This window comes from Serinus canaria, chromosome 7 (genome assembly GCF_022539315.1).
Source record: "Serinus canaria isolate serCan28SL12 chromosome 7, serCan2020, whole genome shotgun sequence".
NCBI classification, from domain to species: domain Eukaryota; kingdom Metazoa; phylum Chordata; class Aves; order Passeriformes; family Fringillidae; genus Serinus; species Serinus canaria.
The window spans coordinates 23,259,024-23,281,914 of NC_066321.1; the positions used below are offsets into that span (position 1 = coordinate 23,259,024).

General features: G+C 39.8%; 1 protein-coding gene across 1 annotated transcript in view; it reads left to right on the forward strand.

The window, feature by feature from the left end:
* The first annotated feature begins 6,024 nt into the window (after positions 1–6,024).
* ITGA4 (integrin subunit alpha 4) overlaps positions 6,025–22,891 on the forward strand; it is a 32,995-nt gene continuing 16,128 nt past the window's right edge. Inside the window, exons 1-14 of the mRNA XM_050976936.1 lie at positions 6,025–6,274; positions 6,362–6,483; positions 12,213–12,319; positions 12,409–12,538; positions 13,797–13,864; positions 14,517–14,646; positions 17,408–17,493; positions 17,825–17,884; positions 17,978–18,115; positions 18,774–18,885; positions 19,901–19,995; positions 20,309–20,399; positions 21,742–21,787; positions 22,122–22,276. Of these exons, the coding sequence (XP_050832893.1) occupies positions 6,090–6,274; positions 6,362–6,483; positions 12,213–12,319; positions 12,409–12,538; positions 13,797–13,864; positions 14,517–14,646; positions 17,408–17,493; positions 17,825–17,884; positions 17,978–18,115; positions 18,774–18,885; positions 19,901–19,995; positions 20,309–20,399; positions 21,742–21,787; positions 22,122–22,276 (1,525 nt within the window). The 5' untranslated portion in view covers positions 6,025–6,089. The remainder of the gene's footprint in view (positions 6,275–6,361; positions 6,484–12,212; positions 12,320–12,408; positions 12,539–13,796; positions 13,865–14,516; positions 14,647–17,407; positions 17,494–17,824; positions 17,885–17,977; positions 18,116–18,773; positions 18,886–19,900; positions 19,996–20,308; positions 20,400–21,741; positions 21,788–22,121; positions 22,277–22,891) is intronic.

A 22,891-nucleotide genomic window follows, 5' to 3' on the forward strand; every position in this document is an offset into this window, starting at 1 on the left:
AGCCAACAAGAATTCTTAATGTTTAAATTGTCAGGGTCTAAACTTTTATTGGACCTGATAACTGTGAAATCACAGATACACCGCTGGCAAACGACTACTTACAAATGTAATGCCAGTACTAAGGGCATTTTAAGTTGACATTTTAACAGCTAGAGCTCTGATAGCTTGCCAGAATTTTTTTGTTTTCCCTAATTTTTAAAGAGGTTAATAAATTCATGAAGACACAGTTTGGGGAATAAATGGGTTTTGGAATCATAGTAAGAGTATCCATGAGAGAAGTACCAGAACAATATTTTTATATATATATATATATAAGAAACATAACAATCTAGGAAAATCTTTTATTTTCATTTTCAAAATCTTTTATTTTCTCTTCTGAAGAATTCCAAAAGTGTCATATTGTTCATACGGCTATACAAAATCACCCAGTTTTCACTGCCCTCTACCACAATTGCTTCTTATCATATTGTTGTTTAGCTGTGGTTTGTCTTAGATTTTCTCTGCAACTCTCTTGAACTCTCAGGGCTGGCTCCTCTTTCAAGAAGCCTCCTTCCATCTTCACATAGATTAGGAGTTTGTGCAGCAATCATTTTGGGCATATCTAGGATTTCATGCTAGCATCAAAGAAATGACCAGTGGATGAGAAATATTTTTAATATACTCTCTCAGGAAGCAGAATCAGACATAATGATTACCATCCTTTATAAAGGTGACCTGGAGTCCATATCCAGAGGTCTGATCTCATTGTGATGTTGTCTGATGAAGCACAGTATCACATCTTGAAAAATGCATGTTATGGTATACTGAACACAAGACTGAAATTGGAATGGCATTTCCTCCAGATGTTTCCTTTCAACAGTTCTCTTCCAACAACTGTTTCAGTTTTGGTTTTTGGTGGATTATTTTCAAGAAATAAGGAGGTCTTGTGAGATACTTTTTCTATCTGAAATATTAGCTGTTGTCACTGCTGGAAGAACATGGTCCACACACATCCACCCTTTCTAATTTGGGGACTGTTTTCATAGTGCTTCGTTTTTCTGTTAGGGCCAAAGGCTTTCAGCCTCAGCATCATTTGACTCAGTTTCTAAACTATTAATTGTCCAACTTGCACCCATGCCTATTCTTTTGTTAGAAATTATTTTTAAAAAACCCTTAAAATAAATGAGAGAGTCAGCAAAGAACCTTAAAGTCCTCTCAAAATATCCAGTCATTTAAGTGTTCTCATATGGAAACCTTTGGAAAATGAAAACAATTAAGGCAGTCCTGTACAACATAACACTGTGATTGTATTGACATATGCACATATTTAAACATTGATGTAAATTGAAATTAACATTAATGGTAAGTGCCAAATTAATTCATACCTGAGTACAGAACTGATCCTTCTTTTCAGCAAATCTAATATCTACTTGTTTAAATCACCAAGCTTGTGCTTTTACCTTGTGCTCCAGTTTATTTTGCTTAGCAGATTCAACAGACCAACTCAAAACTGCTTTGCAGCTAAGAAATAAATCTAGGAAAAGTTTTTTCAGATTCCGTTTGATTCCCATTGCATCCAATCTCATCAGCAGACATGTGGAAGCTATGAAAAAATAGAAATGTGAAAAAAATAGAAATATGAAAAAATAGAAGCGTGAAAAAAAAGAAACACAATAATAAATAAAATAATAAATAAAAATAAATGGTCAGATTTTTTTTCTGTGTAGAGATGAACGTGTCGAAACATTAATTAATCATGGAAAATTAATTATGGGGAAGTGTTGATTTAAATAAGCTTTTAATTTTGAAAAAAAAATTACATTTTTATGTTGAAATTTCTCTGAACACACATATTTCCTTTTTATCTCAAAAAGATTAGATCCAACTAAAATATTTGTTTTAAAAACTGATAATAATGGAAAAATGCTGCAACTGTACTGAACCAGACTTTTACAAAGAAAGACACAGAAATGGTGCATGAAAACACTCTTTGTTTGAATTTCAGATGGGAAAGTTTCAAAAGTTCAGCAGCTCCTTTGGGATGGGAAAAGAAGTTACTGCCCAATTCTGCTCAGAACCGGTTATTTAGTCGTGTCTGATCTTGCAACTCAAGAATCTTTGACAAAATTTTAAGAAATAAAAAAGGATATGCCATGCATCAATCACACATATACATATAATGATTAATTTCCAGTCCTACCTATCTGTAAATCAAAATGCAGTTATTAGTTAAGCTGTTGCTAACTATAATTATCCTTTGTTTGCTTCTTCTAGTCAGGTTGCCATAGTCATTGTCTGTATGACATTATTGTATGTTTAAATACTGGAAATCTCTTTTGGCAGATCAGTCTTTACTTCAGCAGCACATTTTTTCAAGGGAAGAAAAAACTTCTTTAACAAATTTCCTAAAAGGACATCATATGAGTGTAAATCTATTATAAGCTGATTAAATTAAAAGATTGTTTCTCTTTTACTGATTCTAAATGAAATTAAGATTGCTAAAGAGAATATAAGCAAAATTATAAAAGTAAGACCCTTGCTAACATTTGTTTCTTTTTGGTGCCTCAGACATCTGTGCTTAATTATACTTGTCAGTGGACAATACAACCTCTTCATGAGAGCTCACATGTATCTCACAGCAGAGGGAAGATGAAGTTTCTTGAAGACAGCCTTAGAGGTGAGTGTATTTGCCTTCTATAATTTCTCAGAAGACAGCATTGGAATAATAGACTTTGTGGCCCACTGCCATTGTTGGTGGGTGGTGGAGGAGAAATTTCCATAAAAATAAAACATAGCTATGGCCTGACCAAAACCCTAGATTCTCCATATTTCAGTAAATCAGAAAAGTTTAGAAACTTCAAATTAGAAACAGCACTATTTAAGTACTTCAACAATTTAAAAATTAAGCTTTCATGTCTTTCTAATTAGGAGCAAGAACTCAACCACTGATTGTTTTTATTTCCAATTCAGAGTAGATTTGGAGACACTCTTCCATAAGCAGTAGTAGGCTTTCACAACACACAGGAGACCAGGGACAGCTGAAAGCAGCCATATCCATTAAGATTTTTAGCAACACATGCTTTCATGTATTTATAACACAGCAAAAACAGTCATGTGATCAGCTACCCAACACCAGCCCATACACAGGACTTAATTTAATACAAATGCCTTCCAACTTAGGGAACCAAAAATTATATGTTCCAAAGAAAAAAGCTTACAGACATTCAGAATCAGGATCTTCTTCCTTCAGTAATTTTCTTTCCCTTCTACTCACCAGCACTGTGAGAAGGGAAAGAAACTGATTCATTTTAAGTCAGATGTGAAGGTTTTAACTTTGTAGACTTGCTACTTCTAGAAAGTTAAGGCTGTTACCTGAGAAAGCTCCTAAAGCTGCAGCACCAGTTTAAACCATCTTATAAATACAACCAATACAACTGGGCAGCCACACAAATAAAAACTACAAATCTAATCTAGATTTGGGGGGTTTTGCTGAGTTATTTTTAACCCAGATCACTTCTCTGATGTGTTTCACTGCTCAGACACTGAACAGTATCAGTGTAACAGGGGCAGCAGTATGATTCAAGAACAAGCAGCAAGAGATGAGGACAGTCAGATGAAATGCACACATCTGCTGTAAAAAATGCTGCCAAACTGCAGACTAATATAATTAACAAATCATCCCACTGGCTCCTCTGAAATTGCCTTAGATGGTGAACCAAATTCAAGCACAAGAGCAAGTCACTGTGATATTTTGCTTCTAGTGTTATTAACCCATAGAGGTACTGTGGGAGATGTGCTGTTGCAAATGAATAGCAGCAAGATGTTTTGGGGAGAACTTTTTTTATTATTTTAGGATAACTTAGATATAAACTGATACATAACTGATATATGATTCATAAATACAGGTACTTGGCTTCCAGTGTTGGTTCCACCTTTTCTGCAAATTCTCTTAATCCCTAATAAAACTCAAATTCTCTCTCCATTATTGTCAGTTGCATTTAATCCCTATCTCTGCCTGGTACCTGAATGGTACTGAAACCTGCCAATGTTTCTCAAAGTATAGACTTCTGACTCGCCAGTAATTTATATTCCACTGATTTCATTGATGCCTGGTGGATCATGACCACATCCACTCTAGCAGAGCCTAGGAGACAACACACACATTTCTTCCTGACAGGTGATGTAGAGGTCTCAATTTCATATCATAGCTTTTAAGCAGCTATGTATGCACCAATAGTTGAATCCCACAACTTTATAATCTACCTTTTCCTGCCAGCTAGGAACCTGGCCACCATGTCAACATGGTTCCTGCATCATGGTGGTATAATCATGTTACAATTTTTCACCAGCTAAACCACAATTTAGCATTTCAGTTTTGAATCATGCTTGTTTTGCTGCTTTGAAAATGAGGGTGAAAACTTCTTGAGTAGTAGAAATGCAGATTCACAGCTGCTGTTGATTGTTTTAACTCCTTTGATGTCAGTAATTGGAAGGAAGATGAATAGCAGCTGAGAAGCTGTTTGACTCCTTTGCACGAAACAGCCATTGCTCCATATCAGTGTCATCCGGAGAAGCCCTCTGATGGCTCAAGAGATGAGGGCTTCAAAAAAGATACACTGCTGACTGGCTTTCAGATCTTCCACTGTGCTGATCTCATTCTAGAAACTACACATCTGCATGTGGTCAGGATCACAACGTTTCACTCTGCATTGCCTCAGTTCCCCGCTCTGGTAGTTGCTCAGCATTTTGCAGAAGTGTTAAACTTTCCACATTTCCACTAACTTAATGGAAATGAAAGGGGGGTATTTTTCCAAGAAGCTTAAAATGCCATGTTCTAAATTTCCATTAGGGAAATCTCACTGTTATTTCTAATGTTTATAATATTTGATAGTTGCAATCATACTGGATTTTATTTCAGATGCAGTAAGTAATCTTTGTAACTAAAATTTTCATTTACAAGTTCTTCTGTTCTTGTTTCTCAGATTCAAAATACCATTATACATAGGTCATCCATATACAGGGATTATTACAGCAACAGGGAAGCCCTCGTATTCAAAGGACTTCAGCGAGGCAAAGTTTGCAGACAGAAATAAAAGCCTTGATTTCAGGATGAACACAACTCAGTATGAGCTAAATCAAGAGTCAGCAACTGATTGCTGAAAACACACAGAGAAAAGCTCCTCACTAAGATCAAGGGAGCCCTTATAAGGTCTGCCAAATACCAGATCTCTTGCACAATGCTCATTTTCCTTTGTTCCTTTGCTGTCTGGAGGCATGGCTCCTAACTTTGTCAGCAGCTGAGGAACTGAACAAGAATGTGAAAAACTTACTCTAAAATATAAAAAAAAAAAAAAAAAAAAGCGATGGGGTGCTGTTGTGACTGCATCACACGTGAAAGGAAGGAGCCATCAGCAGTGAGCAGTCTTGCGTAACATGGTTAGGCCGGGCTCACTGTGCTCTGCTTGTGCGGCACTGGTTTCAGGAATGAAATAGCCTCCACCGGGGGACAGCAGGCAAGCCCCCCGCAGCACAGCGACGGCGGGCAAGGCTTTCAACACAGGGGTACTGGGATTTCTTCCTAAATCTAAAAGGAAACTTCAGTCTTCTCCACACTGCCTTTCTCAGAACACGCTCCTGCGCTTGGGTAGAGCTGCCCGCCCGCTGCTCGGCGGGAGATTTTAGGATAAGTTTCCAGCATCTCCTTCCCCTTTTGCCCGCCCGGCCGGCCAAGTGTGTCGAGGCGAAGCGAGGGGGACGTGGCCCTCTCTGTTCCGCCGGTGTCGGGATGGCCGACTCCCACGGAGCCGTGCCCTGTCCGGGGACACGGGGGCCACGTCCCTTCCGCGGTGTCCCCGTGGGCGCGGACGGGGCGGGGAGAAACCCGACCCCCGCCGCCCGGGCAGGGAGAGGGGCTGCGGCCGGCGGGAGGAGGTGGCGGTGGCGTACCCGTGTGACGCCCCCGTTGGCGGGGACACCCAGAGCCTGGGCTGCGGGGAGGGTGACCCAGGGCGGGGCAGGGCAGGGCGGGGCGCGGCGCTGCCCTGCCCTCTCCTGTCGCTGAGCGGAGAGGCGGGAAGCCGGCGTCGGTGCGCTGCCGGTCGGCCGGAGCCATGCGGAGCTGCGGGAGGGCGCGGGGTGCTGCGGGCTGGGCCGCCCCGCTGCTCCTGCTGTGGCAGTGCCTGCCGACGGCGCGGCCCTACAACCTGGACACGCAGCATGCGCTGCTCTTCCGCGGGAACAACGGGACCCTCTTCGGGTACTCGGTCCTCCTGCACCGCCACGGCCAGGAGCGATGGTGAGTCCCCGGCCCGGCCGCCCCCGCGGGGGCCCGTCGCGCCTTGTCCTGGCCGCGGCTCCTTACGCTGCCGTCTCTGCCCCGCAGGCTGGTGGCGGGCGCGCCCCGGGCCAGCTGGCCCGCCAACGAGTCGGTGATCAACCCCGGGGCCGTATTCCGGTGCCGGATCGAGGGGAGTTCCAGCGGAGAGTGCGAGCAGCTCCAGCTGGGTGAGTCGGCGGCGGGGCGTGGGCGGGGAGACCCCCGGCGGGGCGGCGGCCGGACACGGCCGGTGGGTGCCCGCTGCCCTCCGCGCACCGCGGCTCCGCTCCGCTGCCCTGCGGGGCGTGCTGGGCCCTTCCGCCGTACACTGCAGAGTGCTCTGCCTCTCGCCAAAGGGCGACATCAGCGCTATTGCCCGAGGACTGTAGCGGCGGCATCGAGAGAGATAACAAGCACCAAAACTTGATTTGGGGAACTTATGTGTGGCAGATGTCGTTCCCACAGCCGTTTCGCACCTTTCAGCCTCCGAGTCAAAAGCCCCATGAGAGTTTCGGTCTGAGCTTGCTCTGCGGAGAGCTGGTACAGCTTTCAGGGCACTGGGTGAATGCAGTAAGCTCAGGGATGGGAGGGTGGAAGTATGTACCTAAATCATGTTTTCTCCTGCAAAGCCTTCTCTTCGTAGAAGCCACCCTAAAGTGACTCTGAGCCACAGTTGTCTTGCTGATGGATTCTCCCTGCTTGCAGATTTATTGGAGTTTCAGGCGAACAAAGTTAATTTTTTAATCAGTTTTTATGGGTCCAGCATTTAACTTCGCTTTTCTCTATCTCCACAGTCTCCATACTTGGGAGATGTAACTGGCTGAACTTACTCAACTTTCAAGAGTTTGATACTTGTTAAAAAGGGGAAGGCTTTGCCGTTGCATGCCAGGAACATGTGTGAATTGCTTTGGGCTCTCTTCCTGTCCCATTTGCATACAGTGCTGTTCATGCTATTCGTATGCTATGGAGAGTATCTTCCTCAACTTGTACTCTGCCACCCTCCAACCAAGAGTATCCCGTCCGTTATGAGCACACCACCCAGTAAGGGAGAGCGCGGGAAAAGGGCTATCAAAATATTTGAAAGCAATAGCACACCATGAACTGGTGGCTGTCAGGGCGGAGCTCTGTTTGGTTACAGCATTCTGTAACCAGAAAAATACTAAAACAATTATTTCTCTACGTGTCTGTGTACAAAACTTAGAACTCACAGGTTCTATCCTTTTTTTTTTTTTTTCCACTACAAATCAATATTAGAGTTTCATTTTGTAACTGGGCTACAAAAACCTAAGGTACTTCAGTGGTGTTTTACGTGTAGTCCTATAAGAAAAAGACAAGCAGTTGCTGCTAGAAAGAGTGGAAATTAAATTTATACCAGCCCAAGTAGTATTTTGGGGTTTTGTTGAGTAATTTCATCACAATACTGTATCTATTGAAAAGTTATACATAACAAAGATTTTTTTTTTCTGACTGCCTGATTCCTATGACGAGGCTTGCAAAAAGTCTTAAGAGGTCAACTAAAGAGATGAAGTAACATATGCTAAGAGTCAATAAATCCCTGTTCCTAGATTGGTGGTAAAAATAGTCCTTTACTGTTTGAGGGAAGAAAAGGAAGGGTTGAAAGTTTCAGGTTCTTTGAAAACTACAAACGTCTGCAGTGCCTCTTGGTTTGCTCATTTAGCCAATGGAGAAACAAAATCTCTAAAGAAATAATATGATGGGTTGTTCTTCAGTAGCTTAAGGGATTCTAAGTGAAATGAGGCAACAGATATATGAAAAAGTTTACGTCGTTCCAAAGACTCATCTTAACATGGCCTCTATTCCCATGATTTAAGGCTACAGGTTACACAACATACTTTTAAAAACAATAGTTATACCACATTTTTGTGAACTAGGTTTTCATTTCTGCAAAGATGACATCTTTGCATCACTAAGGTTTGTCTGTAGTATTTCTGAAGTTAAATAGAAGCTGAAAAGAAGTGCTATATTGTACAACAGGTCATTGAGGTCAATGAAGAAACCAAAGGCAGCTGTGGAACATGGGATTTGAATGAAGTGGCATAGTATCTGAGCTCAGAGAAATATGCAGGGGAACTTGCAATTACAAAGCTGAACTTAATTATCTCTCGTCTAACTCATTCAAGTTTGGGTTCTGATCTCATAGAATAGGGAATTTCCTTAGAAAAATGTGTGGCAATATATTGCAATTCTGAACAGGCACAATGAGAAATAAGTGTTTCTGTCTTGCTCTTAAATTTGCATTTCGTTCTGGTAAAAGCATCTTTGAGGTGGTAAGTTTCTAATTATAAGTCATGAAAAAGTAGAGGTGATAACAGGCAATAGAAATGGCTTTCGAAATTCTGGCCTTCAGCAATAAATGGATGTGAATTACTTGGAGACATAAATATGTTAAAATCCTTTTCACTAAAGTAGCCTTGAAACTGCCATAACTAATTAATGAAGGATTCATGAACCATTAGGAAGCCTCTGATCACACAAAACTGCTGTTGTATTTTTATATGTCACAAGTTCCTATCTGTTTCCTCAGTGGCAGAAGAGCTGCTGGGATCAGTCTTATGCTGCAGTCATCACAGTATCTGGGATAACTCATCCAGACTTACTTTAAAGAATTTTAGTGTTCTTCAAGGTGTTGCAGGCCCTGGACTAGTTTAAGAGCTGAAAAGAGCAATGAGTTACACTAGAAAGGCTTCGTCTTCCTAGCCCCTCATTGGTACTTTTAAATCTCTCTCTGATTGATGAATAGGAGACTTTTAAGTCTCTTTTTGAGTTCTAATACTTCTGTTTATGGTGTCAAGTGTTCTAGACTGCAGATTTATTTGTATTTGGAGTATTTTTAAATAATGGCTTATGTTACATGTGGAGGCTTGTAATCAAACTTCAGGCATGAGTACAAAAAATAATGCTTCAGGTTGAAGCACTAAGTGTCCATCTTCTAGTCTTGAGTTTCAAATCCTTGCCCACATCAGTTTGGGGTAGTCACAGATTATTGCAGAAGAATTTACACTAATTTTTTTCTATGTTTTGACCTTTTGAATTTTGGACATATGAAATATTACAGAAATTCTTCAATAGCACTGCTGTCAGATTTGAAACAGTGATGGACTGGCTAAAGTATATAGGAAATAATTTGTGCAATTTGCCATCCAGTCTAAAGAAAAAAATTAGTTTTATGTACAAATGAATGCAGTAAATGCGCTGCATACTGTTTAACATAAGGCCAGAAAGCTCTGCCTGCAGTTTCAGTCTTGCTCCCTTCCTTCAAGTCTGTGCTACAATTAACCTGTGAACAAATTGCCCTCTAGCTCCCCCAGCTGAATCATTACAATGGAAAAGTGAACAGTTAATAGTTTTCCCCAAAGGCAGAGCAGTGTCTCTTCAACTTTTTCAGTAGGTTTGAGTTTTGGTAGTGTGGCTTTTTTATTTTGCTTGCACGGCTCATACCTTGCAAGTGACCTCTTTCAAATAGCCATACTATTCCAAGGAACATGGGATCTTCTGGACCTAGGTCTGTTACAGAAGGATGTTAACAGGTGTCTTTTAAAATGTTTTGGGTTGAAGTCATTGAGGGACATAAGAGAGATAAAACCCATCAGATCTGTGAAAACAGAAAGTAGTTCCTGGGGGAGTAGAAATAGACTCTGAGGCCCTGATACCTAGGAGCAGGATATCAGAAGGCTTATTGCCTTTGCAGCAGACTCCATTGTTTTCATCAATTAGCAATGGGACCAGAGGAGTTATGGGAGGATAAAGTGGGTGATGAGAGGCATGGAAAACACTGGAGCAAGTTATATAAAACTGGTTTCTCAGATGACATTGCAAACATCTGTATTATGATCCTTGAGGCCAAAACCAGAAATGGCTTTATAAGTTATGACCATATCTGTGTGCAGTTGCATTGTCTCTGTGAATGTGTTCAGAGGGGATTATAGCAGAAGTGTATCTTGCAGCTGTGTAATGTACACAGGCATGGACAATTACTTATTTCTCAGTGACTTTATGACAGCACGTGCTCCTTTTCCCTGAGGCAGCCAAGCTGCCATGTCCTCTTGAGCTTATGCAGTGCTGCTCTGTTGCTTGTGCAGAGTACTGCATTTTCTCATTTGATAAAGCTTTTATACTGTCATACCCTGAGCAGGGACTCATCAGGGTGTCTGGGATGTCAAGTTCTTGCTTCTCTCTCCCACAAAAGTCTGCAATTTCAAGGTGGTTGAATACTTGCCAGTCAGACATAAGGCAGCATGTCAACAGAGGGCCAAAATAATCCTGAATCGACATACACTGGAGCAAAGGAAAAGGGGAATGAAATCCAATGAGTGTCAAAGGATGGCGGTGCTTTTTCTTGTTACAAACCTCTGAAAGAGGCACAGGAAGGAAGCACTGAGACAGGCTGAACTTACTCATCTCTCACATCATCATTGTCTGGTTTTATTTGATTTACTGATAAAAAGTCTCAGTCTCTTGGGGTCTAAATTTATTGCCCTGGTCTTCTCTACTTCTTCCATTTGCTGCAAATCCACATAAAGCAAATCCCAGGTAAGACATTGTTAGAAGAGGATGGAACTCATTGCTAGAAGGGAATTACCAGAAGTGCCTGGTGCAATTTAAAGGAGGACTAATTCTTGCACATGGGAGTGTAATGGCATTTTCTTTTCTAAGAATATCTCAATCAGATTAATGTGCTTCATAGTTCATGTAAACCATGGAAATATCTCCCTTAGGAAGTGAGAAGTTTTCCATTATATAACTCCTAAATTCAGTTCCAAAAATAAATTCCACACTTGTTTCTGAAAAGCAGTATAAATTCAGTACATGGAAGTTCACATCTCTGACATAAGCCAATAGGAAAATCTATGTATTTATTTAAACTCTCTAATGCATTGGACAGTAATAAATGCCAGGTCTGCTCAGAACAGGTGTTTTGTTTGGTGGGTTAATTTTTGCAGGCTTTTTGGTGGGGCGAAGGGTGAGAAGTTGTGGGGTGTGATTTATGGGGCTTTTTTCTGTACTGTCCCATCAGCATTAATATTCTGTGGTCTGTACTGACATCCTCTTCTGGGTAACTAACCCTTAAACCTCAAACATTTTGGGTTCAGCTGTTGTTGTATTCAATCTGAGAAAGTTTTGAAAATTAGGCAAAAAAGTTTGTTCAAATGACCTACTGTGTTTCCTTATTTTATAAGAAGTTTTTTTCATAAACTATCATGCTGATGCATAGATAATACCAATTCAACAATTTGATTAATGCTTATCCACAGAAACATCTTAAAATTAAGAACTTCCTTTATATAACTTAGAATAAATGTGTAGCTTCTCCTTACTGTGGGGATCACTACTACTTTCCAGAAGAAAGCAAATATTTGCTAACTTGGCACTACTGTAGCCTTTTGAGCTGTGGGGCAGAGCTAGAAGACATTTCAGTGTGTTTTCTCAAGGTTTTAAAAAAATAACTGCTTAAGAAGTACCACTAAGAGCTGCTAGTGAATAATTGCAACAGCAAAAGAAGAATGCAGGACGTGCATAGGTAATGATGTGCCATCCCCAGCAGAGGTGGCAGTTGTGTTTCCTATGAACATTTAGGCTGAAGAGCACTTACAGGGACAGCCCTTCACCAGAACTGAGTGTAATGTCACTTTCTATCTGAGTAAGGATGGAGAAGCCCATCCTCCCTGCCAGCCTGTCGCATTCAGAGCCAGTATGTTCCCTTTGGCTACTCACAATCATACCTTTGCTCAAGAAGAGAGTAAAACATCTACATGACCTGTGTAAGACTGAAAAAAGTCTGATCCACCTCACCCAAATTGCTGCAGTGTCCCCCCCATAGTTCTTGGATTCTCCTGTTACCCACCACATTGTTCTTCACCTTGTCCCTCTGTTCAGAGCCCTGATCTTTGTCTCCTAGGCCATCCCAGTGGTGAGCGCTGTGGGAAGACGTGTTTGGAAGAGCGGGATAATCAGTGGCTGGGTGTCAGCTTGTCCAGGCAGCCAAAGGAGGGCGGATCTATTGTTGTATGTATTAACTACTGGGCCTGTTTGTCAGACTGTAGCCAGCTTTCTTAGGCTTCCATGTCAAATGCTGTGTTTGTTTATATCCATAGGCTTGTGGACATAGATGGAAAAATGTGTTCTATGTCAAAACTGAGCACAAACTGCCACATGGCATTTGTTTTGCCATCCCTCCTGATTTTCGAACTGAGCTGAGCAGAAGAATATGCCCATGCTATATAGGTAAGCAAAAGCCTGGAGTCCTTTTGTAGGGAAGGGTGAGATACACAATTGAATGCAGAGTTTGTGAAAAGCTGGTGTTGTTCTGAGCAGGTGTTCTGCAGCCAAAGGCTTGGAGGCTGAGTGCTGATGATATAAGTTTGTGATGTAAAGATGTTTATCACTTCAAAGAAAACCTACTTTCAAAAGGCAAAAAATATAATTGGAACGGGGCATCAGAGTAGTTTTTTCCCAGACTGCATTGCTGAAGGATGTGTGCTTCTCAAAACCAGGCCAGTAGAGGACATCCCTCCTTCCTTTACTCTTGTCATTGCTCTGGAGAGTCTCACAGCAGAGCAGCAGAAATACCTGCAAGTGATTGTTACCACCTGCTCCTTAGCCTTTGATACAAAGGTTCTGCAGTGCCTGTTGCAGTATGTGTCCTTGTCCCTTACTTGTCTTCTGCCAAGGCTGCTGCTGTGGCATGAGACCTTCAGGGATTCTTCCTCAGAAAACTTTAGGAGGAGAATAAGGGTCAAGACCTGAATCTATCAAATGATTCCATCCATGCTTTCCCATTCTTATCTACCACACATCCAGGAGAATGATCTCGTGCCCCTGTGCCTTGCCAATGCAAGGATCAGCTGATCTGATCTTTCTGTGCAGACAGAGTAATGCATCAAATGTCCCACTGCTGGCTTTGGAGACTCTTACAAGGGGTGGTGAAATCATGTTATTTTTTCTTTGGAGACTTTAAGTGTACAAATCTGTGTATGGAATGAAGGGAACCCTGATGGTAGGCAGTCAGCAAAGAATTGCAGGAAAACACAGCTGGGATAGTGTTGGACTGTTAGGCTGAAAGCAGGATGTCTGAGACTGCCATAACACAAACCCTTCATGGCACCAGTGGAGCACAGGGCAAGTTCAATCAAGATACCCAAGCCTGTCACAGTAGAAGAGTATCCAGATGTGGTGCTCAAAATATTTGTCCATTTCATTCATGGAACAATTTTGAAAGTATAGCCTTTAAAGTCACAATATTTCAAAGGCAGGTGTGATCAAGTGGTACATAGTGTTTTGAGTTTGTTACAATAGTATATTTCCCCTAAAGGCTATATAGTAGAAACCACTGTTTTTACTTTTATTACACAACTACAAACCAACTTTTTGGCGGAGGTGTTTGTTTTTTCATAAGTTGTCTCAACTTCTGTTGAAAGCCTGGTGACAAAACTCTGGAAGTACATGCTTCTCATCCTTTTTAATATTTCTTGCCCATTCCCAGATCATGCACGAAAGTTTGGAGAAAACCATGGGTCATGTCAGGCTGGAATGTCTAGTTTTTACATTGAGGTGTGTATTAAAGATACCAAAAGTCTCTTTGTTTATATACTTACTTTTATGTATAATGTCTAAAAGGGGATGTGTAAATGCAAACATCAATGCTGTATTTTACTGTAGGAGGTAAAAATCACTTTTTAATTTATTTTTAATTCAATCTTCCTATGACTTGCATGATAATTCCCAAGTAAGGCTTTAATTTTTATTCCAAAGAATGCTTTTACACCTTACTAAATCCAAAGTTATTTTTCATCTGGAAAAAGGGCATGGGTATAGCAGAGGATGAAATTTTATTTTTCTCTTTAATATGTTTGATGTAACATTTATAATGCTTGCCTTCTTGCTTTATAGAGTAATACTCTGTACTATTTAATCTCCATTCCACCCTAAGATTGTAATTTCTAAAAACTTCTTTTGAGAAGAGACTATCCTGAATTGCTGTGTTTTGTTGTTATGGTTAAAAGCTTTTAATAATGGTATTTTTGCAAAGTCTGGAAAATATTATCTGTAATTTAGTAATAAACCCCAGTGCTGAGCCAGATGCATCTCCAGCAGCATTTCACAGAATTCACAGGAGATCTAAAGAAGAGCATTTTACTTGTTTTGCTTATTTTCGTGAATATTTCAATGTGAATAACATGGCTTTGTTTTACTTTTCTTTTAGGATTTAATTATAATGGGAGCCCCTGGATCATTCTATTGGACTGGTTCTGTGTTTGTATACAACACAACTGCAAATACAATCCACTACTACACAGATTCAAACAACCAAGTGAAATTTGGCAGTTATCTAGGTACTTAAAGGATTTAACACTTTACTAAAATATAAGCTAAATAGCTGGTCTTGTGGGGAGTGCACTGTGGTTTTGAGTGTTTTCATTACTAACCCCAGAAGCAACAGTTCTAAAGATGGTTTCTGACTTTGTTAAATACTATTCAGTTATAAGGCTTCCTCTCTGTTCTTTTTATGAGGAAACTTCTCGAACAGTGGATTTCTATTCTTATCATCTCTCCACTGACTTTTAACCATTTCTTGATTTAAAAGGTAGAGATGCTTCTGATTAGCACTGGTTTTCATTTTGCTCAAGTCTGCAATGCTGCCAAGAGCTTTCACAGAAAAAGACAATGGTTTCACATATGACAGAAATATGAAAAGATTTTTACAGTGAAAGCTGCAGGCAAGTCTTAATTGTATTGTCAATAAGGGGAAGTATGCCGTCACCTTTAGAAACAAACTTTCCTCCAATGTTGGTTGGTTTTTTTTCTCTTTTTTATTCCAAACATTTCTTAGTCTGGATATGTGAGAAGGCAGACCTCGTTTATGAATGTCTGTAACCAAGGCCATGAAGTTCTACTCACATACCTATATCCAAATAACTAGCTGAATTTAGTCCTACAGTTTGGAAAGGTTTATGCCAAAAAAACAGCAGCAGCTTCAGAGTTCTCAGTACACTGAGAAAAGCTCATCTGTCCTTCCTGAATTCCTAAGCAAGAATATTTTTGCTTGTGACCACTGGGTTTTGCGTTTTCCCATTCGAAGTTCCGGTTCACGTGGATGAACATTTCCCATTTCTGATTCCACTCCTCCAACAGTAGGAAGTTGGCATATGTTATGAAACAGTCATTGTGAAACACAGTGAACTAAGACCTCAGAATTCAGTTCTGGGCCTGCAAAGGCTGCAGTGACTCTGTGGGAAAGTCAGGCAGAAGAGAGACTGGCTGGTAAAAGGGGATCAGACACGCAGGACAAAAGAAGAGCTTTAGAGAATGGATCGTTCCAGTTTTTCAATAGTAATCAGCAGAAGAAGTACTGCTCCTCTCTAGGGAAAAAAGTTCATTCCAGATGTCTGCTTCTACAAGTATAAGAATGAGAATTTCTGTAATGAATGAGTCAAATCCTTGACAGCCAGAAGCCAGATCCAGGCAAATGGGTAAAAACCTGCATAAGGACTGTGTTGGGGAGAGGTTAGGGAAGGCCTTTCCACACAGATTTTGTCTCTCTTAGTTGCCTTGGCCATCCAGGACCTGAGATCAGCTGGTATTTGCTTCACTCTAGTGATCTGGTACATGTTGGCTCAGCAGAGCCATGTGTCTTTTGAACTTGGCCTTCTACAGGAAAGTGATGAAGGGCACCATTAACTCATCTCTATGTCTTTACAGTAGCAGCTGTGATAAACCTGGAATTTTGCACTTTCATGCTACTTTAACCTCTGCTCCTTTCCCTCATAATGGGGTTGAAACCCCATAGTGTGGTTGAAAGGTTTTAAAGGTACCTTCCTTCCTTCCCTCAGCATGTCCCATCTTTGTAATTATTGAAAACAAAAATCTGTTCAGGGTTAATTCTGTTACCAAATAATTTTTTTAGAAGTCGAAGTTTGTTGCTCCCTTAAGTAATGCCAAACATTTTAATACCATTAAAGAAAAATGAGAACTGCGTGATTACTAATTCTTAAGGACTTAAAAAAAAAATCCAAACATACACAAGAATTACAGTAATGTTTACACCTAAGCAAAAAAAAAAAAAAACCTAGAAAGTAAATGTCAGAGGAGGCAAATTAAGGTTCATCCTTAATTTTTTGTTGAGTAAATAAAAGCTAGGTGTTGACCTTCAAGTAATAAATTGCTCTGTTCATCTCTTTTAGATTAAAATAGGAAAATAAAAAGGTGGCTTGATGAGAGCTTAAATTCTAGGCAGTTATGTTCACTGACAAAAATTCAAAGCTTGTTCTCATCTATCCAAGATGATTTTTCCATTCCCTCTGTGTGCTGTGAACGTCAGCAGTCACTCAGTAAATGCAAGAGTAGTGGAATATGTTATCTGTCTTGTAGTCTGAGCTGCAATGTACTCTGGAAAGAGTAAGGATGACTTGTGCAGCTACAGGTTAAGGTGTTAGCCTTTGTTTTGCAGTTTTGTGTTTGGATGTCTGCACCAAAATATGGTCCTGTTTATGATCTCTCTCCACATACAGAAATGCTTTGTTAGGTAGATTTATTTACTGAAGCTGATGTAATAATGTTTTCTTATTGCATAATGAGGCTTTTGCAATTTGTTCCTAACATTTTCATGTGTGAGTCCATGGTGCTCTGTGTGTGTATGTGCACATAGAAGTAGTACTACATTTAATTTTCCTTCAATCCAGTTATAATATTCAAAGAGTAACAATTGAATCAGTTATTTCCACATTCCAGTGCATGTACTTGGATAATATATATTTGTATTAACAGTATGGACTCACTAAACAATTGCAGAATATGCATTAACAGAAGGTGTTTGCTATTTATTTCATTGTGTTTTGAAGCATGGCAGATAATTGAGTTCTTGGGAAGAAATGAGTGTTTCTGACACTTTTTCTTGTTTGATGGAACTTACTGTCTGTTGTGACCTTTTACTTATACTTCAAAAACTTTCTATTCTGTTTTCATTGCTGACTTGCATGAGGTCTGAATGTCAGACTCATGATAGTTTATGGTGTTGACAGCTTTTATAAGGCATGCTCCCATTCTTTCTTTGTTACACAGCATTCCAGTATTGAATAGTGCATTTCTGATTTGCAGGATATTCTGTTGGAGCTGGACATTTTCTGACACCATCCAGTCTAGAAATAATTGGAGGGGCTCCCCAACAGGAGCAGACTGGTAAAGTAAGGAATTGTCTATAATATTGGTTTAATGACTGTAACCCCACAAAAACACCCATGATCCTCCAATTTAGATTAAAATAGTAAAGACAAGTATCAGATACAACTTCTCATGGGGGAAAAGTTGAATAAGGAAATAGGGTAGGCAGTCTGGGTAACATTGCTGTGGACTATGATGTTGTAGAAAGGTGCAGGTAGGAAACAGGAGATAGCTGTACTTTGTGATATTGAGCATTGCTTTGCTGATTCTCTAGCACATGCTGTAGAGAAAGCACTGTGAAGTGTTCCAGATTACAATTTGCTGAATTCTGCTTGTATTTTCTTTTCCTTTTAGGCATATATTTTTAGCAAGGAGAGGCAACTAAATATTCTCTTTGAACTAAAGGGCAAAAAGGTAAATCTATCCTATTACTTTTCTGCACCTTATAACTTCTAGTGCATCTTCATCAAAAGTCAAAAATAATAATGATTTCTTGTCTCCACACAGCTTGGTTCTTACTTTGGAGCTGCAGTTTGTGCTGTGGACCTGAATTCAGATGGCTTCTCAGACTTACTGGTTGGTGCTCCAATGCAAAGTACCATCAGAGAAGAGGGGAGAGTTTATGTCTATATTAATTCAGGTTCTGTAAGTATTTTCTCTTAAAAACACTCGGCAACACAGCCGTTCTGGTTTAACAAGCTAAGAGGAAGAGTTCTCCTCTCTTCTTATCCCACATTTCCAGAAATGGAAAAAGCAGCAGTAGGGCTGTGCTGACTGCCCCAGCAGGAGTGCACAGCCCATCCCCAAAGGCTGCAGTGTCAGCTGTAGCACAGTTACTCCCACCAGTGCTGGAACTGCAGACACACCGGGTTCGTTTCCTAGGAGCTGTAGGTGGTGACAGCCTGCCACTGCAGCTCCTTTCCAAGCTCTCCTCCACTGCTGTGCTTCCCACTGAACTGCCATCTGAAGAGAAACTTACCAAGCCCTTCAGAGGCAAACAAGGAATGAAACACTTGTGTGCAGTTACTGGTACCAGTCAGGAAAGAGACTGGCACTCCTCAGTTTTGCAATTGACATGACTGGACAGATCATGCATTAGAATAGGCTTCTTTTTATTCTTTCTAAGGTTCAGAAGTGGAAGTGTAATCACTTTACTATTCTTACTATAAATACCATAAAATGTATTTGAAAATGCTTGCTTCTACATCAGGAGGTTTGGTGGGGTTATATATTGGTACCCAAGGCAGTTTTAACATTTTGAGTAATATTCCATTAATGTGCCATTGACTCTGTTTTCCTTCAGGAAGCCAAGATGGTAGAGCTGAACGTGGAGCTCAGTGGGAGTGACTCGTATGCAGCAAGGTTTGGAGAGTCCATAGCCAGTCTAGGAGACATAGATAATGATGGCTTTGAAGGTAAGAATACAAAGAAAACCTGTTGGGTTTCATTCTTTCTGATCAGTGGAATGTCATGATAAACAGGAGGATTATGGAAGTCTGAGAATTCTTTTGTTTGGGGACTTTTCTGACTAAGTCTTTTCTGACTTAAAAAGCAGATGCTTCACAGTCATTGATGTTTAATACCAAGGGACTAGGTTCTGTCTAATAAAGAGCATGAGCATAAAGTGATAATATAATCTGTAATTTTTGGTGCTGGACCTCAATGGAATCACTAATCCTGTGTTAAATATATGAGAGGAAGATTGGGCAACAGTTTGGCCATTTTGTAACAATCATGAACAAAAAATGGAGTCAAAATCTGCTTCTTTGTCTCCAGTAAGTACAAAATCCATGGGGATATTGAAAGCAGCTTCACGTTGGGAGACTGCTGTGGAAATACTGAAATAAAAAGTGGATGTAATATTGAGACTGGCAGTAAGAAAAAAATTATAAAAAGGCTGGAAACTAAATATAAAGAGAAATTGGGTCATAGAGAGCATTTTTCTGTAGTAATTAAAAAGCAGAGCAGAACCAACTTCTTCAGTGATCTAACCATGAGTATCAGCCCTGTAAAGATAATTGTGTGTGCATTGGTGTAGAATCTGACCTCAAGAATGTGTGTGTAATTGTAACAGGCACAATTTGACTGTCCCATTTTCATCTCACCAGCAGAGAGATGTATAATGAGCTTTATGTGGTTTAGTCACCAAAATGAACCATTTCTTTCTGAGTATGGACTCAGTCAGTGTGGATTCAGAGAATTGCTCTGTAAAACCAAAGAGTCAAAGGCTTTGAGTTTTTTGTGGTTTTGCTTCAGTGCAGCATAAAGTATTTCTGATTTGCAGATAGTTCAGTTTTTGCTTATTTGTAAATGCAAGTTCCCAGTTATTAATAGTGACTTTCAGGAGGGTGTACATAACCTTGCATTTCTTCAGCTGGGCAGTGGTCATATTTCCTAGTCCATGATCATTGCTGAATTGTTTTTCCACAGATGTGGCAATTGGGGCTCCACAAGAAGATAATCTGAAAGGGGCTGTTTATATATATAATGGCAGGAAAGATGGAATAACACCATCATTTTCACAGGTACGCTTTTTCACTGCAAAATACCCAATCCAGAAAACCCCCAAGTTTTAATCTGAGAGGGTTTTCCCTTCATTTAGCAGTCTGACCTTCTGAAGTATATTAAAAGACTTCAGAAAACTTTTATGTGGTCTGTGATTTCCAGTCATAATATAACCTGTAAGAGAGAAAAAAAATTGTTTTGGGAGCTTTAAGAAAGGTTAATGGGATTTTAAGTTCAGCAGCAGGATTGTTCTGCTAACATTTTTCATTGGAAATTGTAACTCAGAGATTTGCTTTCCAAGAATAATTTTCTCTTTTATATTTTTCTCTTCAGAGAATACAAGGAAAAGAAGTCAGTAATTCTTTAAGCATGTTTGGACAATCCATATCAAGTGGCATTGATGTAGATAACAATGGTTATCAAGGTAAATTAAGCAATTTTGTTTATTTTTAATTTTTAAAAGAACAGAAATTCATAGGGAACAACCCTACTGTGCTACTTTATACTTTTAACAGAAGCAGAATCTGTTATTGAGATGGCATGTCACATCTCATATTTTGGGAAGAAAAAAGAAGAGGTAAAGCTGAGGCCAGGCAGTCAGTTTTCACGGTCACCTAACTATTCTTTAAGGACTGAGAACAATGTAATAGTGAGATCATAGTGCACAAGGGGAAGAGAAATGTGATTTATATTTTTAAAGCAGACATCTCAACTACAAATGTCACAATGAGCTGCTTTGGGCACTGGAAGCATGTTTGTTGTCCAGCCTAGTGTGCCAACCTAAATATATTGCTGGCCTTCCCAGTGTCTGGATTCTGACAGGAGTCATGGGCTCCTTGACTCTCAGTCTGAGTGAACAATACTTTAACCCCACTTAGGGCTCATGGCATTGAGCTAAGACCATTGTGGAGTTCTTGTGGCCATGGCAAAGTAGTGCTAACTTGGTGCCAAGTATATATTAATTGCTTTATACATGTCATCCAAACATTTTGACATTTTGCGGATAAGTCTTAGTTCAGGTCAAGTATGTCTGTCCTGCTCTTGGGGGTGTAAAAGTACAAAGTTGCCATGTTGTGTGTTCTGTTCTGGCTCTGTCCACAGAAATGTTATCCAGGTTAATTTGTAATGCTGGCCTAAAGGGCAGGTTACAAGTAGTCTGCTCACAGGTCAGCTGTTGGTTACTAATCTGGCAGTCACATCCTCAGGCCCTTTTATAATTTAGTCATCTGACAATTCACTTTTGCACCTCATTTGAGAGGTATATGCACTGTCTGTATTTCTTTTCTTCTTGCATGAATAGGTTTCAGTTCATTTGGAACAAAGGAAATACTTTTCTCTCTCTGTGTCTATTTATAATTTCATACATAAAATAGACATAAGCAAATCAATTGTATAAATAAAACCCAGTATGAATGTGCATGTGTAGCAATATCTGGATGTGCACATGCATGGGTATCTATAGAGAAGAAGGCAAGGATCTCCTACTTGGCTGAGTTGTCCTTCAGCATCATCCACTTAAATGTAGAATAGAAATCAAATCATCACATTATCAATATCTGCAAGTCCAGCAAATTAGCATGCAGCATTTAGAACAGTGCACAAGTATTTGAGGAGCTGTCTTGGAATACTAGTATATCCCTTCTTGTAAATAAAGGGCAAATGGTGTCTTAATATTCACCAAAAGGTGAATATGCTATAAAATGCTTGTACCTAAGAAGTAATTCCTGATGACAAATTATGCTTATGAATACATTATCTTTGTGCAGATGTAGCAGTTGGTGCATTTCTCTCTGATTCTGCTGTGGTGCTCAGGTGAGATTGATACCTTTCAGTACTTTTGAAGATCATACAATTTAACTCTATTTTTTGAAAATTCAATAGTTTAATTTAACCTCATTATATTCTTGGCATCTTCAACTTCACTCATTAGGCTCTAGAAGCCTCTACAAATGAAACATTTAAGTAAACACATTGAAAAAATGAAAATGTAATTCTGTGACTTTTTGAGGTAAAAATAAAAAATGCAGGTAACTTTAAAATTTTAATTCTAAAATATAAAACTAGATTGTCAGGGATGGTTAGTTTTTGCAGAGATTCTATTATCTATATCTGAACATTATTTGTGTTACTCTTTTCCTATTCTTAGAACAAAACCAGTGATAATTGTTGAAGCTTCTTTGAAACATTCCAATTCAATAAATCGAACTACTTTAGACTGCATGGAAAATGAGCAGCCTGCCACCTGTATGAATTTGAAGATCTGCTTTACCTATAGAGGACGAGAGGTGCCTGGTTATATTGGTAAGCTACTGGAAAAATAATCCACTGCATGTTTTGATTTTAAGACCAGTAATCTGACTTCAGTATAAAATAAGAAGCTGAAAACATGGATACCTTTTTTATGTCATGGATACCTTTTTTATATCATGATTGCCCCATAACATCAGGCCATTACACTTCTGTTCAATGTGGAATAACAGCACATCCCTGCTAGAGCTGCTGGAGTTCCTTGGAGAGACAGCAGCATTAAAAGGGTGATGTGTAGATGTCCTGTAACAGCAATCTTCTCAGGCATGGACCAAACCAGATGGGACTGCTGGAGGATGCTGCCTTCCACTCAGCAACAGAGAGAAAACATTCCTTCACAAACCAGCTCAAGCAGCTGGTCATACCATTGTGGGGCACTTTGTGAAAGAGGAGGAGTCCCACCAAAATTACTGAAAAATAAATCTTGTATTGTGTTTTATATAATGCATATTTTGCTTTTGGCAAAAAACTGGTATTGCTGGAAGTGGTGTCTTTCAGAGGGAATGTTCATGGTGAATTAATTTAACATAATTTACTGTCTAAATTTGACTGTATTGCCTGAGTGCTTTTAACCTGCTTGTCATGTGCTATTTGTAAACTGCAAACAGC